The sequence below is a fragment of the Embiotoca jacksoni genome, unplaced genomic scaffold, assembly GCF_022577435.1.
Source record: "Embiotoca jacksoni isolate LCO1_2020_lvr unplaced genomic scaffold, fEmbJac1.0.p SCAF_8, whole genome shotgun sequence".
Classification (NCBI taxonomy): domain Eukaryota; kingdom Metazoa; phylum Chordata; class Actinopteri; family Embiotocidae; genus Embiotoca; species Embiotoca jacksoni.
In genome coordinates, this window is record NW_027185436.1 from 5,032,989 (window position 1) to 5,051,833 (window position 18,845).

Sequence of the window (18,845 nt, forward strand, 5' to 3'; positions counted from 1 at the left end):
TTTTTCTAACACGGATGTGGGGATAATGACAGAACAGTAGATTATAAAGTACCTCTTAAAATAAAGAAGTAGCAGATTAGTAGTTGATTAAATTAATTAGCGTTTCCTTTTTGTTCAGGAGTGTGTGCCTGCTGAGTTTAATCTCCTATTGTGTATAAAGTAGCTCTTGAATCGTCATGTTGAGTTCATCAGATGCTGCGTTGAGCAGTTTTGGGTATCAGTTTTAAGTGGGTGGCAGCTTCCACAAAGTGTATTTTGGAGTTAACTTGATCGACTGGTGCACATCCTCATGTAAAGAGGTTATTGACGGCCGACCACACGTAAACGTGCACACACGCACACACACACACACACACACACACACACACACACACACACACGCGCGCGCACAATGGTGGGCACAATGGAGTCTGTATTCTCTTTCCCATGGCTCCTCTCTTCCCGAGCTGGCACGATGCAAAGGGCCCAAAGAGAGTGAGAGACACAGAGGGGGGCAAATGGGTGACCTGAAATTCAAAACAAACAAACAAAGTGATAGCAGCACTTCAGCAGTAAAGCAGCGTTTTAAGTGGATAACAGTTTTGTTTTTCCACCCACAGTAGCCGTTTGAGAACAATCTGATTTCCGATTTTAGACCAGGTTTTTGGATAGAAAATCATTTGACTTAGCAGCCACGGCCTCTTACAATGTCTCACAACAAATCCTCAAATCCTGCTACTTATCACTAAATCCTCAGTCATAGTTGTGATTTATATTAAGCTGATTTCACCGCGGTTTCCTCTGACTTCCAACAACTTTCTGGTCTGGAATTTGAGCCCGATTGTTTTATACATAGGGTCAATGTAATGGGTCAGTGTCCCGACCTAGATTTCCCCGACAATAAAGTTAAAGATCTTAGTTTTTTGCTCAGGGACAAAACAAGTAACTTGAGTCTCTTCCATAATTCTCAAAATGTCTCACTGAATCTGAATCCTGGGACGGCCGGTAAGTGTGTGCAGAGTAAAGGCAGATTTGGCAATTGCTGATCTGATTAGGATTAAGAAGGGGTTTCCCTACTAGACATAAGGAGATTAGAATCCTCCTGCTTCTCCTCCTCCTGCTCCTCTCTCGGATGCAGCTCGGCGCAGACATATGGAGAGGCAGAGAGGAGGGAGAGTAGCAAACTTGTGGAGGAAGTGAGCAGAGATAGAAGTGAGATACTGAGAGGGAAATGCGGTAGACGTGTCAGAGGAGGTAAAGAGAGGCAGAGGCTGTCTGTTTGTTGTGACACAGGTCCAGACCTGCTCATCCTCTGATTCTTTTATCAACCACATTCAACAAACTATTTTTATTTTTCTATTTTGTATATACTGTGGGATTTTTTTTTTCTGAGCTGCTGCTGATGTGTTGCTGAACACTGGACACTTTTTTTTTATTTACTTTTTTATCAAGCTGTTTTTATTGTTAAGACTGATTGAATTTTAGATTTTTATTTTTTTTTAGATTTTATATGGGTTTTTGCATTCCTGAGAAAGATCTTGGGTCTTCTGATGATTTTTCTCTATTAACCTCTTTTCTGTTACTACTTCTTTTTCTATAACTGCATTTTAAACGTCTCAGACAAATCTTTCAGTCCTGGTTGCCAATCGTCTTAGTATTTTTTTCCCACTTTATTTCGTTGACCCTCCTGCTGCAATGTTGAGTACGTACTACTGTTGGCGTCCAGTGTATGACGGCTATGAATGTCTGCAGCTGCTGGAGCAGAACGGAGGTTTTGGCAACAACGGAGCGCAGCCGCCCATGCAGATCCACAACGTCCACAACAATGCAGGTAAAAGTTGGTTTGGATGGTAGTGGTGTGTCTCTGTAGGTGTGGGACAGGGTTCGTCTGGGTTTTGTATGTTTTTGTAGTGTTCACTTCAGTTATTTAGTTCACTTATAGCTAAAACTTTTGAATTCAACAATTGATTGATTTGCTGAAGGACAACCTCGAACTCCATAAGAGACCCCGAGCGTTAGAGCCTGATTAATACTGGCTTTTGGGGCTGATACCGATATCAGGGAGTAAAAATATTCTGATGTCAATATATTGGCTGGTATTCTTTTTACATACTGTATACACAGTATATATAAACACATTTTGATTTCTCAAATGTGGTTATCAAACACTTGTGACAAACATATGTTGTGGAGACAGGATATTTGACATTGACACTGACATAAATGAACTTCAATGGGAATCTAATAATTACAAATATCTAAAAAGACAAAAAGAACAATTTGTAATTGATCCCAATCATCATTTTCTACATTATGTTCTGTAATAAATGTTTCTCTTAGCGCATATCAGCCAACATATACATCGATAGCAATATGTGAGATAGGTTGATATTAGCTGATTACATATTTGGCCTCAGTGCAGTGAAACAGTAAACTTCACTGGGAATTTATTTATTATAAATAACTATAAAATTAAATGGTAATGGAAAAAAAAAATAGAACATTTTGTGATTTAGCCCGAGCATATTTTTCTACATTGTGTGTTATGTAAAAAGTTTTAATAACAGCTAGCATAAACACAGACCTGTGATCAAAACAGCCGGTCGATATATTGATCGGGCTCCACCTATTATGTTTATATATTTATTTTGCTGCAGTCCAACAAACTGACAAAATAACAGCATGTTGTTAGTAAAAAAAAAAAAAAAAAAAAAAAAAAAAAAAGGTCCATTCTATATCTTTCTTATAAACCGTGTGACGATTTCACCAAACTGCTCTTTATTTATTTATAACTCCTATATTTGTAATCAGCCAGTAAAACATGTTTACACACACACACACACACACACACACACACACACACACACACACACACACACACACACACACACACACACACACACACACCAGCTCTTTACCACCCAGTAAATAAAAGTCTCCTCCTCCTCAGAGTAAGCAGGGTCATGACCTACCATCAGTCCATCAGAGGATCCAGATCCTCAAATGTGTCGGACATAATCCTGATGGTCTTTACATTGTGAATCATGAATAATGTGGTGGACATTCCTCAGCATGATGTGATATCTTAGTCACACCCAGCGTCTGAGTCAACACGCTCTCTGCTTCCATTTTCACACACTAACCTTGACTGACCTTGAGCCTGAACCTGAAGCCCAGAGGCTCAATTGTAGCGTGTGTGTAATATAGTACACAAGGTGTCTGTCACATGCCATAATAACTGGTCTGCTCCGTGTTTAAGATTGAATGTGTCAGGTTGATTGTGATTTCCCACCCAACAGTATATCGAAGGCAGATTTAGCAAATTTATTTTTGTTTTGAAATGAACTTCTTCAAATGAGTAAGAGAACGAGCTGAAGGTTCCTGCTGAGGAAACAATATTTATTTAGATTATGTCGACATTCTCTCAAAATGAGCATAACTGACTTATCATTTACCCATTTATACACACAAAATACCAAACACACACACACACACACACACACACACACACACAAAAGCTGTCTCTCCTGTCCAGTAAGAGGATTTCTGCGCTGCCAGTCAACCATCTGTCGAAAGGCAGGACATGTTTGCTCTTTCCTTTGAGGAGCAGCTCCAACCGAATGTTGATGTTTCTCAACGTGAGGCAGCTCCACCACAGTTAAAAGCAACAGATATGATTAAATACATGAATTTGAAGTCAAACAAACAATCCCTTTAAACCCTTTCTGATAAACCACTTCACGTCATTCAGTGTTTGTTTGTGTATGTTTGTTTTTTTATGCACAATGCAGCTAAGAATGAATTTCTGATACTTTACACCCATATCAAGTTATAGAATATAGATTTTTCTTCTGAATGCACTTTGTTGTTTTAGTTATGATTGCTTAATTATGTGGGTTTTTTTTATTTTATTTGAAAACACAAATATTACAAATTTAGCAGTTTCTTGCAAAGATAGCATGAATATATTTGTTGTCATTTTGTGGTAAACAGTGAGCCTGATTTCAGCTAAACCAAATGTCAGTGCTTGAGCTTTAACAGTGTCTGCAGATTTATTATATTTATCATCATCTCTATTTCCTCACGATGCCTACAGGCATGTATGATCCTGATCAGACAGGCAGTGGCCTTTTGGATATCCTACGGGGAGGAACAGAGCGCTTCCTGACCAACATAAAGGACACTTCCTCTAAGGTCATCCAGTCGGTAGCCAGGTAAGATGTTCCAAGCTCGATCACTATTGTGTTTTTTTTTCATATAAGATACTATTCAGTTCATCTTTGTTGTCGTGAAAGATCAGCAAGCACTGATTGTGCTTTCTCAGTCCCTCCAGGTAATTCTGATCTTGTGATCACAATTTTAATGAAATTCAGCCGGGGGCTTGCAATTTTGAACATTTTTGCAAAGGGTTTATGGCACCAAGTAAGTCTTACCAAACAAAAGTAACTACTCATTTACAGTCAGCAAGGTTCTTCAGCCTCTCCTCTTATCATCATAACAAACTACATATCACTTAGCGGATAAAACTGCAAAACTGAAAGTGACAGGGTTGATGGGGAAATAGGGTCTTAACATTGGAATTAGGATATCAATTGTCACACTTTCCCTTCGGCAGTAAAATCATACAGCACAAGCTTTATGCTGCCTTCCAGTTGTTGAGATTGCATTTTATTTTTGTGCATACATGTATTGAATTAATGATGTTTTAAAAAAACAAGTTACATCTGCAAAAAAGGATCGCTTTAAATGTTTTTAAGTATTCTATATTGCAGTCAAAGCCTGTTTTATACAGCCATGTGACTTTTATGACTCATGAATTTTTTCTAACTTTGATCCCCTTGTTTTTTTACATTCAGAAAATAAAAGAAAGATGAGAACTAAAATATGTCCAGCTAGCTGACATGCAGTGTGCTTAATATCATAGGAAGTGATTATATATGACTCTTTTTAAGTCACCAGGCAAAACAAAGCAAAAATTCAGTTAATTGCATTGCAATTTTTCAGAACGGAAATTTTGATTGAAGCAGTCACAAAAAAAAAATCTGTGAAACCCTGGAGGGACAGCTTTTTTCATACACCCTGACTTATATCACCTGTTTTTTGCACTTGGCATAACATGGAATTTATACATTCATTAATATGTTTGCTAACCTGTGGAGTTGACTGAACATTCAATGGAACTTTTTACATTTTGCATTGGCAACTGTAACTTTAAATACGCTTCATATTAGGTTAGACAGCTCTACCATCATGTTTGCTTTGGTATTGCTTATTAAATCATTTTAATTTACTGTGCTGAAAGTATGCACTTGTAGTCCTGTCTGGGAATTGCAATTCAGGCATGCACCCTTTTCTAAACACAGCCCTTTTATCAATGTTTCATCCCAGTTACATCAACCTAAAGTAAAGGTATTGTTGTACTCCTGAAAACTATCTATGTAACCATTCATCCTCCCTCCTCCTCCCCTGGTCCCAGACTTTACCTTTTATAAAGAACATTTTGTCTCTGGGTTGCCTGAAATGTTCTTCCCTCAGATGGCAAAGTGAACCCTAATTCAGATAATCTCTCGGTTTGTTTTGTTTTGTTCTGTTCTAGTAGTAAGTAGTAATAAAATCAGTGGACTATTGGAGTAATCTGGTCTGCTAAATTCAGCTGCAGCAGCCACAGACATCGGCAATGATTATTGATCTTCTCGGCAGGTTGACAATAAGCAAAGTGTTCCTTTATTAGGCACACTATTTGCAACTGTTCAAGTTTGATGTTTCATTTAGTTATTCAATCATCAGTTTGCTCCATTTGTTTGGTCCTTTTCGTTTATTTTTTGTTGTTTCTTTTCTCTGTCCCAATCCCTCATGGTCCCACTATGTGTCCATCACCTAGCAACCCAAGGTAAATATGGGTCGGTGAAATGCGTCCACTCAAGCAGTCCTCTTGTGTGTTCTGTAGTGTGTGTGTTTGATTTAGAGGAAAAACAAAATGCACTTTTTGCTGTGCTGTGTCCGTCATCACAGCTTGCTGATCCTAACATCACACATTCAGTAATTCAGTTGGATGAGTGCGCAGCGGGATGTGAATGGTTGAATGAATATTATTTATGGGTGAAATGATTGGAAAAATTATATCAGGAAATGACAAAGCAAGTGAAACGTACTATAATTGCTTGGTGCAGGAAGTTATTGGGCCAACAGCTTTTAAATAACTTTAGTCAAACATTAACGGTAGAACTGGTGGTGAAGCAACCATTGCTTTTGATTGAAAGGTATATTATAGCCCCACCTATAACACCAGTAAGGAGTTCAAGTTCTAACATCAGATCTTCAAAGTTGGTCAAAATGGAATTGGCTTGTTAAAATGTTGAAATAATTTTTTTTAGCAATCATGGTAGTTTTTATATAATTTAATGTTATGTAATTTATAAGGATAAACGTATTTTAGAACTTTTAGCTACCTAAAGCAAACAGCCTCATCAATAGCCTTAATCAGTGGTTCCCAACTTTTTTGTAAGATATATCCCTCCGACCTGTCAGATAGGTCCTTGATACCTTGATTTATTTCAACCTTTCCATTACTTTTGACTATTTACCAGTCCAATCTGTTACTTTCTGAAGTTTTAATTTCCTTTTTCTTTTATTATTTAACCATTAATTCAAGCTTAATCTTCTTAAACCATTTAGCCAACAACCTTTCAATTTTTGTGGAAAAAGTCAGCCCTCGGCTCTTCGAAGCAACTGACTGAAGGTCTGAGAATAATAATCGATGCCAAACATTGCAAGGGAAGGCTAGAAGATCAAAACGCTTCCTACATGAAATTCTCCCTTTCCGAAATGTCTTGAAGAAATGGTAGTTTAGAGAAACTATAGAAGTCAGGACAAGATCTTTAAGACAAACCAAACTGCCTGAGAAAACTGCAAATGTGCTGGACAAAAAAGTTACAGCAGAATCCCCCTTTTGACTGCAAAGGAGCAGCAGGGAGGTAAATCTGACAGTAGTGGTGTTGCAATGTTTCACTCTGCAGTGCTGGTTCCTCAAAAAGGGCCAATAGACTGTAATATCTGCTTCTAGAGTTGTTGTTTACTTTTTTTTTTTATTTATACTCAATTATAAAGCAACAATATAAGTTTGAGGGGGCCCAAACTTTCACATACAACTGTTATAGGTAACTCTTTGACATGTTTATCCATATTTATAGCTATTTCTTTTTCTTCTTATTTATCACTTTTAGATTTTGTAATTTCTTTGCTCACTTACTGCCTAGTTTTGATGCAGACTTTAAACAGACTCTCAACATGTTCATATTTTTTTTTAACTTTAATTTCTATTTTTCCACATACCCCAAAGAAACTTTACAAGTGGCCACATGGGTAGAATAATCCTTGGTTGGGAATCACTGCTCAATATGAATGAATGATTAAATGAGTGAATGAATGAATGGTAGTTAAAAGGTGTAACACTGCTCCACTGATCACTAATGAACCATTTTAGCTACATGTGTCATAACCAGCATCACGTGTGTGTCCTAATACCGTACACATAATGTGTGTGTACGCTGTCATCAGCATACGTAGTTATCTCAACTCCTTTGCTTGGCCTGTAGTTTGTACTAATTTTTAGTTTATAGTAGGAATCATGCTGCTTTGTTTTTGTTGTGGTCATTGTTCCGGTGTGATTATATTTGCTGTAATATCCAATGAAGCCTAATTTCTACATCAGTTAACTACCCACAATTCTTAACGCCACTGAGCTATCAACAGTAACGAGTGTTGTGCTACATTAAACACTGAGTGGAAAGATGAACTCATCTTAATCTAATTTGCATGATTTGTAGGACAGCCTTTGTCTAAACTAGGTGAAAGTGTCTATTGTGGTAGCCCTGGCATTGATACCAATCCAGGAATCTATCATCCTTCAATATTTTAGTTCCAAAACCAGTTACGTTCATATACTGAAACATAAAGCTATTTCTCTGTTTCAGCCAGCTTATGTTGTGACATTGTTTGTGCAGTCTCCCAGACGTCAGTCAAACTGTTAGACTGCCCCTTTTATTTCTTGCAGTAATCACTGATTTGTGTCCATCCTCCCTGCTATGTTGTGTATCTAATCCTTTTGTAACTGCGCTGCTAATTTCTTTCACAGCTACGCCAAAGGGGACCTGGATATTTCATACATCACTTCAAGAATAGCAGGTAGGCACAGTGCCCTCCATAAAACCATTGTATTATTAACTTTATAATTTTGTATTACATGATGAACATGACATCATCAATCACGTCATGCAGACATGGCTTAAATGAAAGTGACGTAACATCAAATCTTAGTTACTGTTCAACATTAAAAATGTTGAAAATGAGAAAGAGCTGTGTAATAGTAATATTTGTGTGTGTGTGTGTGTGTGTGTGTGTGTGTGTGTGTGTGTAGTCATGTCTTTCCCAGCAGAAGGGGTGGAGTCGGCGATAAAGAACAACATTGAGGATGTCCGTCTGTTCCTGGATTCTCGTCATGCTGGCCACTATGCTGTGTACAACCTCTCCAAACGATCGTACAGGCCTTCTCGATTCCACAACAGGGTATGAAGTGTATTTGTGGTTGTATTACTGGTTTGGTTCAAGTAGGTGATGTTGTTCCTTGAGTGTTAAAGTAAGTTGTATTCAGGTGTGAATCTTTGTGTGTGTGTAGGTCTCGGAGTGTAACTGGCAGGTGCGCCGGGCCCCCAACCTCCGCAGTCTCTACAGTGTTTGTAAGAACATGCATCTGTGGCTCAAACAGGACCAGAGAAACATCTGTATAGTCCACTGTCTGGTAAGTCAGTTAGTTCTTTTTGCACACTGACATTAGGGAAAAAGGGAAAGAAGAAGTCAAGACTGTCACTTACCGGGATATTTTTCAACCTGGACACCATTTTCCCATCATTTTGGGTCCAAGTGACTCATGATTACAATAGAATTGGTCCAGTATTGAGCTAGAGGGCTTTAGCCAGAAACCGAGAAACAGGCTCCAGCGTTGGTACGTCCACTGAAAGTGCGTGTTTTTGCCACTGACAGTCTCGGATATAATTGTCTGAAAGGATCCCTAACTTGAAACAGAGGTCTTGCTTGAGGAGAAGTCTCTCTCAACTTTCTCTGAACAAAATAACTTTGGCTGAAACCATTACCTCCACTCTGGCTGCAGCAGCTCTCTCCACTCAGTCATCCTGGTCAAAAAAGTCACTGTAGACCCACTTGTAGCACGACTAACCCCAACTTCAGCGTGTCCTTATCCAACAATGGTAGTCTATGAAAGCTGTGCAAAGTGTTGCATTCGCTGTTGTTGGCAAACCTTTTATTTAAAACATATAGATAACAATAAGCTTTGCTTTCTGTGCTCCAACTCAACAGAAGTACCCTCCCCAATTTTCACTCATATTTCCAAGATCAACTTCCTGCTACAACTCACCTCTTGCAAAATTGCAGACCGAGACTTCTGTTTCTGGTTAGCGATCCTTTCCATAGTGTTGTCAGACAATAAATTATGAATCTGATACTGTTAGTGATCAAAATAAACATTTTTTTTTGTAGAAATACATTGATTGGGTGATTGCCTCAAAGTATTACATTGTAGTCTATGTAGCTGCTGCCAGCTGAAGTGCTCTCGCTCAACACTGGACCAATTAAAAAAATTGTTGTCCCCAAAATGATGGTAAAATAGGGTCCACAGGACAATACAGAGGAAAATTAGAGGGGTATGTCACCTTCAGTTATTTAATTTTTTTACCTGCATCTTTTTTCTTTGTAGGATGGCAGAGCAGCATCAGCAGTGGCAGTTTGCTCCTTCCTGTGTTTTTGTCGCCTTTTCACCACAGCTGAGGCTGCTGTCTACATGTTCTCAATGAAACGCTGCCCACCGGGCATAGCACCCTCGCACAAGAGGTATAAACACATACACACATGATGAGGAGAGGGGGTCGGGTTTGTGGGTTAGTCATCTTGGTTGGAGTTTTGTCGTATTTGGACTTGACCCTAAAATCATGGAAAACATCATCAGTAGAAACACATTTATTGTTGGTCTCAGGTTTCAAGTTTTAACCTGCTACATCATTAAATATAGAGTGTAGTGTCTTATGATGTCACTCTTGCTTTGTCAGGTACATAGAGTACATGTGTGACATGATGGCAGAGGAGCCCATCATCCCTCACAGCAAGCCTGTGATTATCCACTCCATCATCATGACTCCGGTGCCGCTGTTCAACAAGCAGCGTAATGGCTGCCGGCCGTTCTGCGAGGTCTACGTTGGAGACGAGAGGGTCCTCACCACATCACAGGAGTATGACAAGATGAAGTGAGTTTTGTAGCACACATGGACAGCCTGTCAAGTTTCTCTTCATTTAAATATCTAAAGTAAAACATTACTCTTCTATTCAGTCATCCTCTCGCAATTATTCTCTCCTTCCAGGGATTTTAAGATGGAAGACGGGAAAGCAGAGATTCCCCTCAATGTCACAGTTCAAGGAGATGTACTGGTGGTGATCTATCATGCAAGATCTACGCTGGGAGGACGTCTACAGGCAAAGGTACACACACACACACACACACACGCGCAAGCGTCCACATTTCTGTTACTTTGCTGTTGCATTCAATGTCACTCAGGATTTTAGAAGTCTCTGCTCGATCAGAGCTGTTTGGCCCAAACTGTCTTTGTGTTGGCCCACCACATCATTCGAGAAGCTTGTGCTTATTCCTATTCTTAAGTGCTGTAAAAATACGAACCATTATAATGTTGTGCAGCTAAAAAGTTCATATGAGCTACCAGCAATGTACAGCATTGCACCGTTTAGCCTCCCTATTAAATTACATTGGCCTTCGTCTTATGTACAAAGAATTCTGGTATTGTCGCTCTTTCCTGTTGATGTTCATGTGCTCATAGTGTGTCTCAGTATGACTCAAGATGAGAGATCAGCAAAATGACATTTTTTTTCCCCAATAAGTTCTGCAAAATTATAGAATTACTATTATGCTTATTAAATAATAGTCTATTAATTACTTTGAATTTTTATTTTTGTTTTAGAGTGTTAATTTCTGCAAAATATATTACATTTTAATGAAATGTAATTTCACATTTTGGCCCTCCTTATAAAAGAATTTGGACACATCTGTCCTCGATTCCTCAAAGAATAGTTTGTGAATAAATCAAAGGGGAAGTGGTGATGAATGTAAACAAATGCACATTTTAAATCCCATTCACTTCTGTTTCAGATGGCATCCATGAAAATGTTTCAAATCCAGTTTCACACAGGCTTTGTGCCGAGAAACGCGACCACTGTCAAGTTTGCCAAGTATGTATATTGCCTCAGGCCATCAAATACTGTCTTTATTATCTTATGGCTTGATAGTGTTGATTGACAGCTGACTCTGGTCTGAAAATGATTCCTGAACTTTTATAATGACATTAGTAATAAGAAGTACTGTTCATTTACGTCATAATGCTTGTAATTTGCCTTTTTTTTTTATGACTTCTGACCTGTTCTCCTTTCAGGTATGATTTGGATGCGTGTGACATCCAGGAGAAGTACCCAGACTTGTTCCAGGTGAACTTGGACATCGAGGTGGAACCCAGGGACCAACCTAGCACCAAGACCCCCCCATGGGAGGGCTTACAAACCAAGGGCCTCAACCCAAAAATCCTTTTCTCCTCTCGTGATGAACAGCAGGAGATCCTCAGCAAATTTGGTAGGTGGCTGTGTTTTGCTGTTCGGAAGCGTCTGTTTAGTTTCTCTTATTGACTTATCCATATGAACTAAAGGTTAAACCTGAATCTGTGCAGGTAAGCCCGAGCTGCCACGTCAGCCAGGTTCCTCTGCGTTTTATGACTCCGATTCGCCCCAGCCGGCTCAGACCCCAGAGGGCTCCAGTGCAACAGAACCAGAATTGCCCATGAGCAACGATACCAACGCCAGCAACTTCTTCCAGACACTAGACTGGGAAGGTACTGTACTCGTGTTCTACGGGAAACAGTCTCTTGGTTTACTATCCCTCCTCTCTGACTGATACAAAAAGTTACTTCAAATGACTGACTTCTTGTATTTGCAGATGTGCGTAGCCATCAGGATGCCTCCGACAGCCAAGGAGGAGGATCCATGAATGACCAGGACGACCTGAGTGATCAGTCAGAAGGAGAGTCCTACTCTTATTCTGCCCCCGGCAGCGATGTGCTGTCACGTGACCACAGCGAGTCATTGTTTGATGCCGACTTCCAGGTGATTATATCATAATATGTCATCAATACAATATGACTTCCTTTATTCAGGGTTCCCATTGGACATACAGTTACTGAAATATCATGGAATTATAAAAAGTCTGTTCTACACATAGAAACTTAGGGGATTCGATTTTTTTTTTTTTTTCAGCCAAGTCAAGAATTTTGTTTGTAGCATGTCAAAATGTAATATTTTTCATGAAGTATTTTTCTATATAAAGTTATTTAGCTTTTTTTCCTGAATTGGTTTTTTATCTCCTATCTAGCTCGTCAACAATCAGTTTAGTGAAGATACGTTTTTTCCTGAGGCTTCTAACGAAGGAAAACATGACAGGAAAATGTAAATTTCAAGAGGTTTGGCTATAAAACCAGACGGAAAAAAATACTGTTGATCTGTTAAAATATGGGAGAAGGAGCCCTTCACGGCTCAATCACTACTCCGCTGCAGTCCAGTGCAGGACAATGTTTAGTTGGGGGCAGCCAGAGGAAAATTCATTAATTTCTTTTCCCATTTAAGAAGAAATAATTTGCTTAGTTTGTTGTTCAAGCAGCAAGTTTTGTACTGAAAACACTTGTGAACTAGTAAATATAGCTCGCAAATTGCTGAGAATAAAGTAATGTGGTTGAATTTTGTCTGATCAGCACATAAATGGACTGTTATTCCGTTCATTAGAGATCGTGGAAATTCCAGTTTTTAGTCAGTGGGAACCCTGTTAATCATGCACCCCATCAATGCCATGCAGTAGAGCCAAAATTGTACTGCCTCCATTCATTTCTGTCTTTTCTTGGTGTCCCCCCTTCCCTCAGACGTCACCTACTGCGCCCCAGGAATCTCTTGTGGGTGACACAGCTGACCTCTTGGGGTTGAACTCTGACCCCCAGCCTCCCTCCATGTACTCGAGCGCCTCCTGTGCTCCTCCTCAAGGAGACCAGGGAGGACTGAAAGCTGCCTCCAGCAACAGCAATCTCCTCGATGACCTGTTTGCGCCTCCTGCTGGTCAGACAGGAGCAGTACAGGAAGATTTGTTCTTCAGTGGGTCGACCAGCGGGGCTACGCCAGACTCAAAACGTAAGGCCCAAAGCTTTATAGTTATTCCTTTATAGTTCCAGTTATTTATGCACACTTTTCCACATCACCTGGCCTGTGTTGCAGCCGTGGGTGACCTGTTTGATCCGTTTGGGATGGGGTCCGGCTCCGGCGTTGGCTCCAGTGTTGGCTCGTCTCGACAGGCCTCGGGGCCGGACCTGTTCGGGGACTTGTTGAGCTCTGATAGTTCGGCCACCAGCGGATTTAGTTCGACTCACAGTAACCCTATCCCTGCTTCCAACACCAGCCTCTTCAACCTCAGTAAGTCTATCAGCCACAGTCCAATGCTCCTCTGCTGCTTCATCACATCTCACTGTCTTCTGTGAGGGGATATGATGATTGAGTACACACCCTTCACTCCGACTCAGCAGCAACAAACCACCCCAAAGTATCTCAGCACTAATACGACTGTCACCTTTTTCCCTCTGGTGACGTTTGCTGCTGTCTCATGCGAACATGGAAAATATTACTCGGCGTGTTTGTGTCTGAACAGATAAGCTCGTGAAAGATGTCCCGAAGATGACATCGTCAGCCAGCCAGCCAGACCTGCTGGGTGGGTGGGACAGCTGGGCAGCCGGCACCACCGCTGGCATGAGCAGCACCGCCAGCAAACCCAACTACACCACCACAGGTAGGTGGAGGAACATTACGGTAGAGGTTTGTGGGTGATCTTAAAAGTTGTTAATAAAAAAGTAACTCCAATATTATTACTGTGTCTGCAGGTTCTGGTGTGTCATCCATGTCGAAGGCCAAGTCTCAGACCTTTGACCCTTTCGCCGACCTCGGAAACCTGGCCTCCAATTTACCAGGTAAGAGGCCAGGTAAGATGTCCAGTGGCATGTAGCGATGCTTCTTAGTTCACACTGAGCTGAGCAAAATAGGGAAAGTAGGAAAAACTTCAATCATAAACTTGTTTTTTCACAGGTTCCTCCAGCAGTAATTTTTCCGGACCCTCCTTCAGCACAAAGGGTCCATCTTCCTCCACCTCCTCCTCTGCTAAACCTCAAGCCCAGCCCTGGCAGTCCGGAAGACCCACCTCAGCCCAGAACAAACCGTGGATATCGGGATCTGTACCCAAAGCAACCTCAGTGTCTCAGCCTGCAAGCACGCAGCACACTAAACCCAACTACAATCTCAACTTCTCCAGTGTGATCGGAGGGAGGGAAGAGAGAGGAGTCCGTGGGCCTGGGTTTGGTAAGAGACAGAGTGTTTGAGTTTACACTATATGTATTATATGTGACTGATAAGTAGAAGTTGAAGATGTAATATTTACTTACAGTTTTGTATTCATTCTCTGTTTCTTCAGTTTTTAAGAGTGTATCAGGGAATCAAAGGATTTTGTGCTTCCCCAGTCATCTCCATAAAAACCTTACTTTGTATGACTGAGTCCGCTTGTATCCTTTTTATACACTCACAATTTCCATGTCAGGTCTTAATATTTCTGTTCTGTTGTAACGCAGGCCCCAAGCCAAAGGTGAAGGAGGACGATTTTGAGGACCTGCTTTCCACTCAGGGTTTTGCCTCCAAGCTTGACAGGAAGGGGCCAAGGACCATCGCTGAAATGAGGAGACAGGAGATCACAAAAGAAATGGATCCTCTTAAATTACAGGTAAAATGTTAGACACTCTAAAAGCATACAATGTGTGTTCCTGAAAACAAAAACACAGCTCTTTAGGATCAATAAAGGTGAAGAAGTGTTGATAAAACTTTTAGCTTATAAGGAAATCCCATTTGTCCTTGACAATATGCACCAGATGATTTTGCTAGAACAAAATGGGATTATTACCTAATTGACCTGATCAATCCATTCAGTTACTACTTGCCAAAAGGGCCGCTTATACAGACCAGTATGTCTCTACTTCAGAGCTGATGGTGTTTATGCATTCTTCCAGGCTTAAAGTAGTTTGTTTTTTGTCTTGCTGCAGATTTTGGACTGGATTGAGGGGAAGGAGCGAAACATCCGAGCGCTGCTGTCAACTCTAAACACGGTGTTGTGGGAGGGTGAGACCCGCTGGAAGCCTGTGGGGATGGCCGACCTGGTGACACCTGACCAGGTGAAGAAGTACTACAGGAAGGCTGTGCTGATTGTCCATCCAGATAAGGTAAAGTATCACATGCTGTTAGACAAAGCAGGAGTTGAAACAAACAACCTTTTCCAAGACTGAAGACTTTATAATACAAGGGTGGATCAAAAAAGTTCAGAGACAGTTGCTTCTGAAAATCTCCAGTGGTCACAAAGACGGGTCTATCACAGGTGCTTATGTTGATCAAGTGATGTAACTCGGAATACTCACGGAACGTATTGCTGAAACATTTTGATCCACCCTCAGGAAGGCTATTTTTCAGCATGATATACTCTCATCTTTACCGTTCTTCATTCTTTACTGATTTGCGAGTCTCTGCTCTCTTCAGGCCACCGGCCAGCCGTACGAACAGTACGCGAAGATGATCTTCATGGAACTGAACGACGCCTGGTCAGAGTTCGAGAACCAGGGATCCAAAGCACTATACTAAAAACCCTGGCCTGGATCCCAAGCTAAACCAGACCAGACCAGACCAAACCAGACCAGACCAGACTGGGCTGGATTTGGCCGAACCAAACAAGGGTTAGACTGGGCCAGATTGGACAGGACTGAGCCCACATTGGGCCTTAGGGGGCGCAGAGCCTCTGAGAGGTGTCCTCTCTACCATTCCCTCCCTCCTTCTTTACTTTCTTCTGTTTCTACAGTCAACGAAAAAAACACAAAAAAAACAAAGACCTTTTGCCTCATTTCTGGCTGCGGTGAAAATGTCCTTACTGGTTCATAAACAGCCGGATGAATAAACATCGTGATCGTTCTTGAACTCACTGCCTACCTGTACGACTGCCTGAGTGGTGCTGCAAACATCGGGAGGGAGGAAAAGGTGACAATCACTTTGAGAAGACATAAAAAACTAAAAAAAAGAAATGATCAAGATGATTATCTCAACAGTGGTATTCAGATAGGAAAGACCCAACACTAATAAAATGCTGATACAGTCTGGCTGTGGCTGGTACGTTTTTCATTTGTGCCTGGCACTTTTTTTTTGCAAACCTGCATTTACCTCCGTGGTAAACAAAAACTGAACATGGCTGTAAATTATCCAGCATGCCAGCCAACAGGAAAGTTTGCAAAATAATTACAGTTAAAACTTAGTCACCTCAAAATAAAGTAACACTTCTGTTGAATCGTGGAACATACCAGCCACAGCAAGCAGTGGAGAGGAAACATTCAGACTTCAAAGTGCTACTGCTGCAACTGTTGGGGGGCCACCACTGGGTTTGTTCTTGAGCCATTCCCTCCCCAGAAAGTCAAGACTTAATGCCTGCTGAACACTACTAGTGCTGCTTCTACCATTACACTTCTCGCTGCACACACTCCTCAGATTGATGCATCCTAAACTAGTTTTGGAGCCCTGTGTATAAGTCTCAAGCGGGCAGTCTGTTGTTGTTGTTGTTTTTGAAGTGCTCTTTTAAATTCCACCCACTCAGGCTACACTGTGTATCGGTCTGCATGCTCTCCCACACCGAACCTCTTAACACCAGGAGGGGAGGTGTGTTTGATTTCAAACCAGGGTAGTCCCAAGCGGGCAGCGGCTCTTTTTCTTTTTTTTAATATTGAAGTGCTCCTTTTTTCTTGTAGCAGAAACAGAGAAGTATCTACCTGCTCGATTGTGCTGGGTGACAGACGACACGCCTCCCCAGCTCTCAGACTTTGCTCGTCGCTTTTAAGCGTCTCCATCATCGCTGTCGTTAATTAACCGCCTCTCTTTAAGCCCCTCCCACCTCCAGCGCCTCATTTGTTGTCAGTAATAAGAGATCAAAAAGTGAAGGATCCAAAAAGAGAATATGGTGATTTAATCTGGTTGCTCTGGGTTTAGTGTTATAGTGTATTTTGGGGGATTTCTTCTGTTTGTATTACGCTCTTTTTTTTTTTTTTTTTTTGTTAATCATCACTTCAGTGTAAATATGAAAAAGAATAGTGTCACCCATCAAGTGGCTTTGTTAAGATTACAGCCTGAGCAACTGATTTGTTATTGAGCTTCATGAATGGCTGCGTGTGTGAGTGTGTGTGTGTGTGTGTGTGTCTGTGTTTCTCTCTAGAAGAAGATAATGAAACCTTGATGGACATCATGCTTTCATGTCTGCAATCACAATCTTTTTTTTCTTAATTTAATTATTTCAGTCGCTCTTATTATCCTTCTGCTATTGTGGATGTTTGTCTCAACAAAAATATTTCCAACTATTCTTTTCCTTCTTTTTTTTTATTTCACATTTTACCTCATGGACCAATCGAATCACCTGTTTTCTTATTTATTATTATGTTGTTGTTGTTTTTGTTTTTTTCTTTTCTTTTGTTTTTTTTTGGGGGGGTGGGTGGTGGGGGGTTGGGTATTCATGCTTATTACTGTCCTTAGTTGAAAATTGACATAATATATAAGTGGAATGTGCTGAGTGCAACTGGGACAGTTGTTGGTTGATCACAGTGAGCCTCTTTGTTGCTGTTTTTCATTCCAAAGCATCAAATATTAATACGAATGTGCTTTTACAAATATATATATCCTCTCTGTTGTTATGTGGTATGTGTTTATCATTTGTCTCTGCAGTCTGTCTTTTTAGTTTTTTTCCTTTTTTTTGTTTCTTTGTTTCCTCTTGAGGCAGAGCTGAAGTTCTTGCTTCTGTTTTGACATTTTGTTAAAAATTCCAACACGAGGGGCCAGCAAACCTAAGTAAAAAATAAAAATAAACTAATGCTTGAAATTTAGTTAATTGTATTAAGAAGGAGGATTGCAAAAACCACACATCAGCAGTGTTTACTGTACCAAATTACATCATACTAATATGAATGTAGATTTCCATGCAAAAACAATTAAAAATCCTTTTGATCCGAGGCAAATATGTTGGTGTTCTGTTGTCTTTGTTTTGGAGACAAACAGTGGCTTCACATTCACAACCTTAATTAGTGCCGTAAATAAGAAAAAAGGTCAGCATATGAATATGTAACTTTTCTGTTTTTAAGCCTCATTTGAAACCTGCTATTTTGTTGTGGTAGAAAATTCATAGGCATACAATTTGTATACTTCTCACTCCAGTTTTAACTTCTCATCTCCTTGTCGCATTTTGTACTATTTTTTCCATGACTAAGAATACATCAAGCACCGAGTATTTTTCAAAAGAAAACCAAGCCTCCAGTTTTGGAGGTGTAACTATGGAGTATAAGTGGTGTAGGAAATAACTGAGGTTTCTCCATAGCAATAGTTTAAAAAAAAAAAAAAAAAAAAGGCCAATTCTATACCAATGTCCCTTCAATGATTAGACATTTCAAAATAAAAGTACACCTGGCAGATTTTGGGATGTTATTTTAAATTGTGATGACTGTTAGATGGTGAAACCCTCTATGTTACTTACCTTCATGTTATTTTTACCCACATCACCACCAAGGAAATAGCTAAAGTTTTACCGTCTTTATTTCTTTGCTAGTCTTTAATGATAAAAATGAGTTTTTACAAATCATCCAACCCAGGAGCACCCC

The 18,845-nt window shown here is 40.3% G+C and overlaps 1 protein-coding gene across 2 annotated transcripts in view; it reads left to right on the forward strand.

The window, feature by feature from the left end:
• gak (cyclin G associated kinase) overlaps positions 1–18,209 on the forward strand; it is a 28,269-nt gene extending 10,060 nt beyond the window's left edge. The window contains exons 10-29 of one of the 2 annotated variants that reach the window (XM_069178214.1): positions 1,732–1,810; positions 4,076–4,193; positions 8,114–8,163; positions 8,396–8,544; positions 8,654–8,776; positions 9,749–9,882; positions 10,098–10,292; positions 10,407–10,524; positions 11,207–11,286; positions 11,487–11,680; positions 11,775–11,936; positions 12,041–12,207; positions 13,014–13,275; positions 13,360–13,554; positions 13,787–13,924; positions 14,016–14,114; positions 14,218–14,487; positions 14,754–14,902; positions 15,219–15,395; positions 15,706–18,209. In XM_069178214.1, the coding sequence (XP_069034315.1) occupies positions 1,732–1,810; positions 4,076–4,193; positions 8,114–8,163; positions 8,396–8,544; positions 8,654–8,776; positions 9,749–9,882; positions 10,098–10,292; positions 10,407–10,524; positions 11,207–11,286; positions 11,487–11,680; positions 11,775–11,936; positions 12,041–12,207; positions 13,014–13,275; positions 13,360–13,554; positions 13,787–13,924; positions 14,016–14,114; positions 14,218–14,487; positions 14,754–14,902; positions 15,219–15,395; positions 15,706–15,807 (2,961 nt within the window). In that variant the 3' untranslated portion in view covers positions 15,808–18,209. The remainder of the gene's footprint in view (positions 1–1,731; positions 1,811–4,075; positions 4,194–8,113; positions 8,164–8,395; positions 8,545–8,653; positions 8,777–9,748; positions 9,883–10,097; positions 10,293–10,406; positions 10,525–11,206; positions 11,287–11,486; positions 11,681–11,774; positions 11,937–12,040; positions 12,208–13,013; positions 13,276–13,359; positions 13,555–13,786; positions 13,925–14,015; positions 14,115–14,217; positions 14,488–14,753; positions 14,903–15,218; positions 15,396–15,705) is intronic. The other variant, XM_069178215.1, reaches the window with a different exon arrangement.
• The last annotated feature ends 636 nt before the right edge of the window (positions 18,210–18,845 follow it).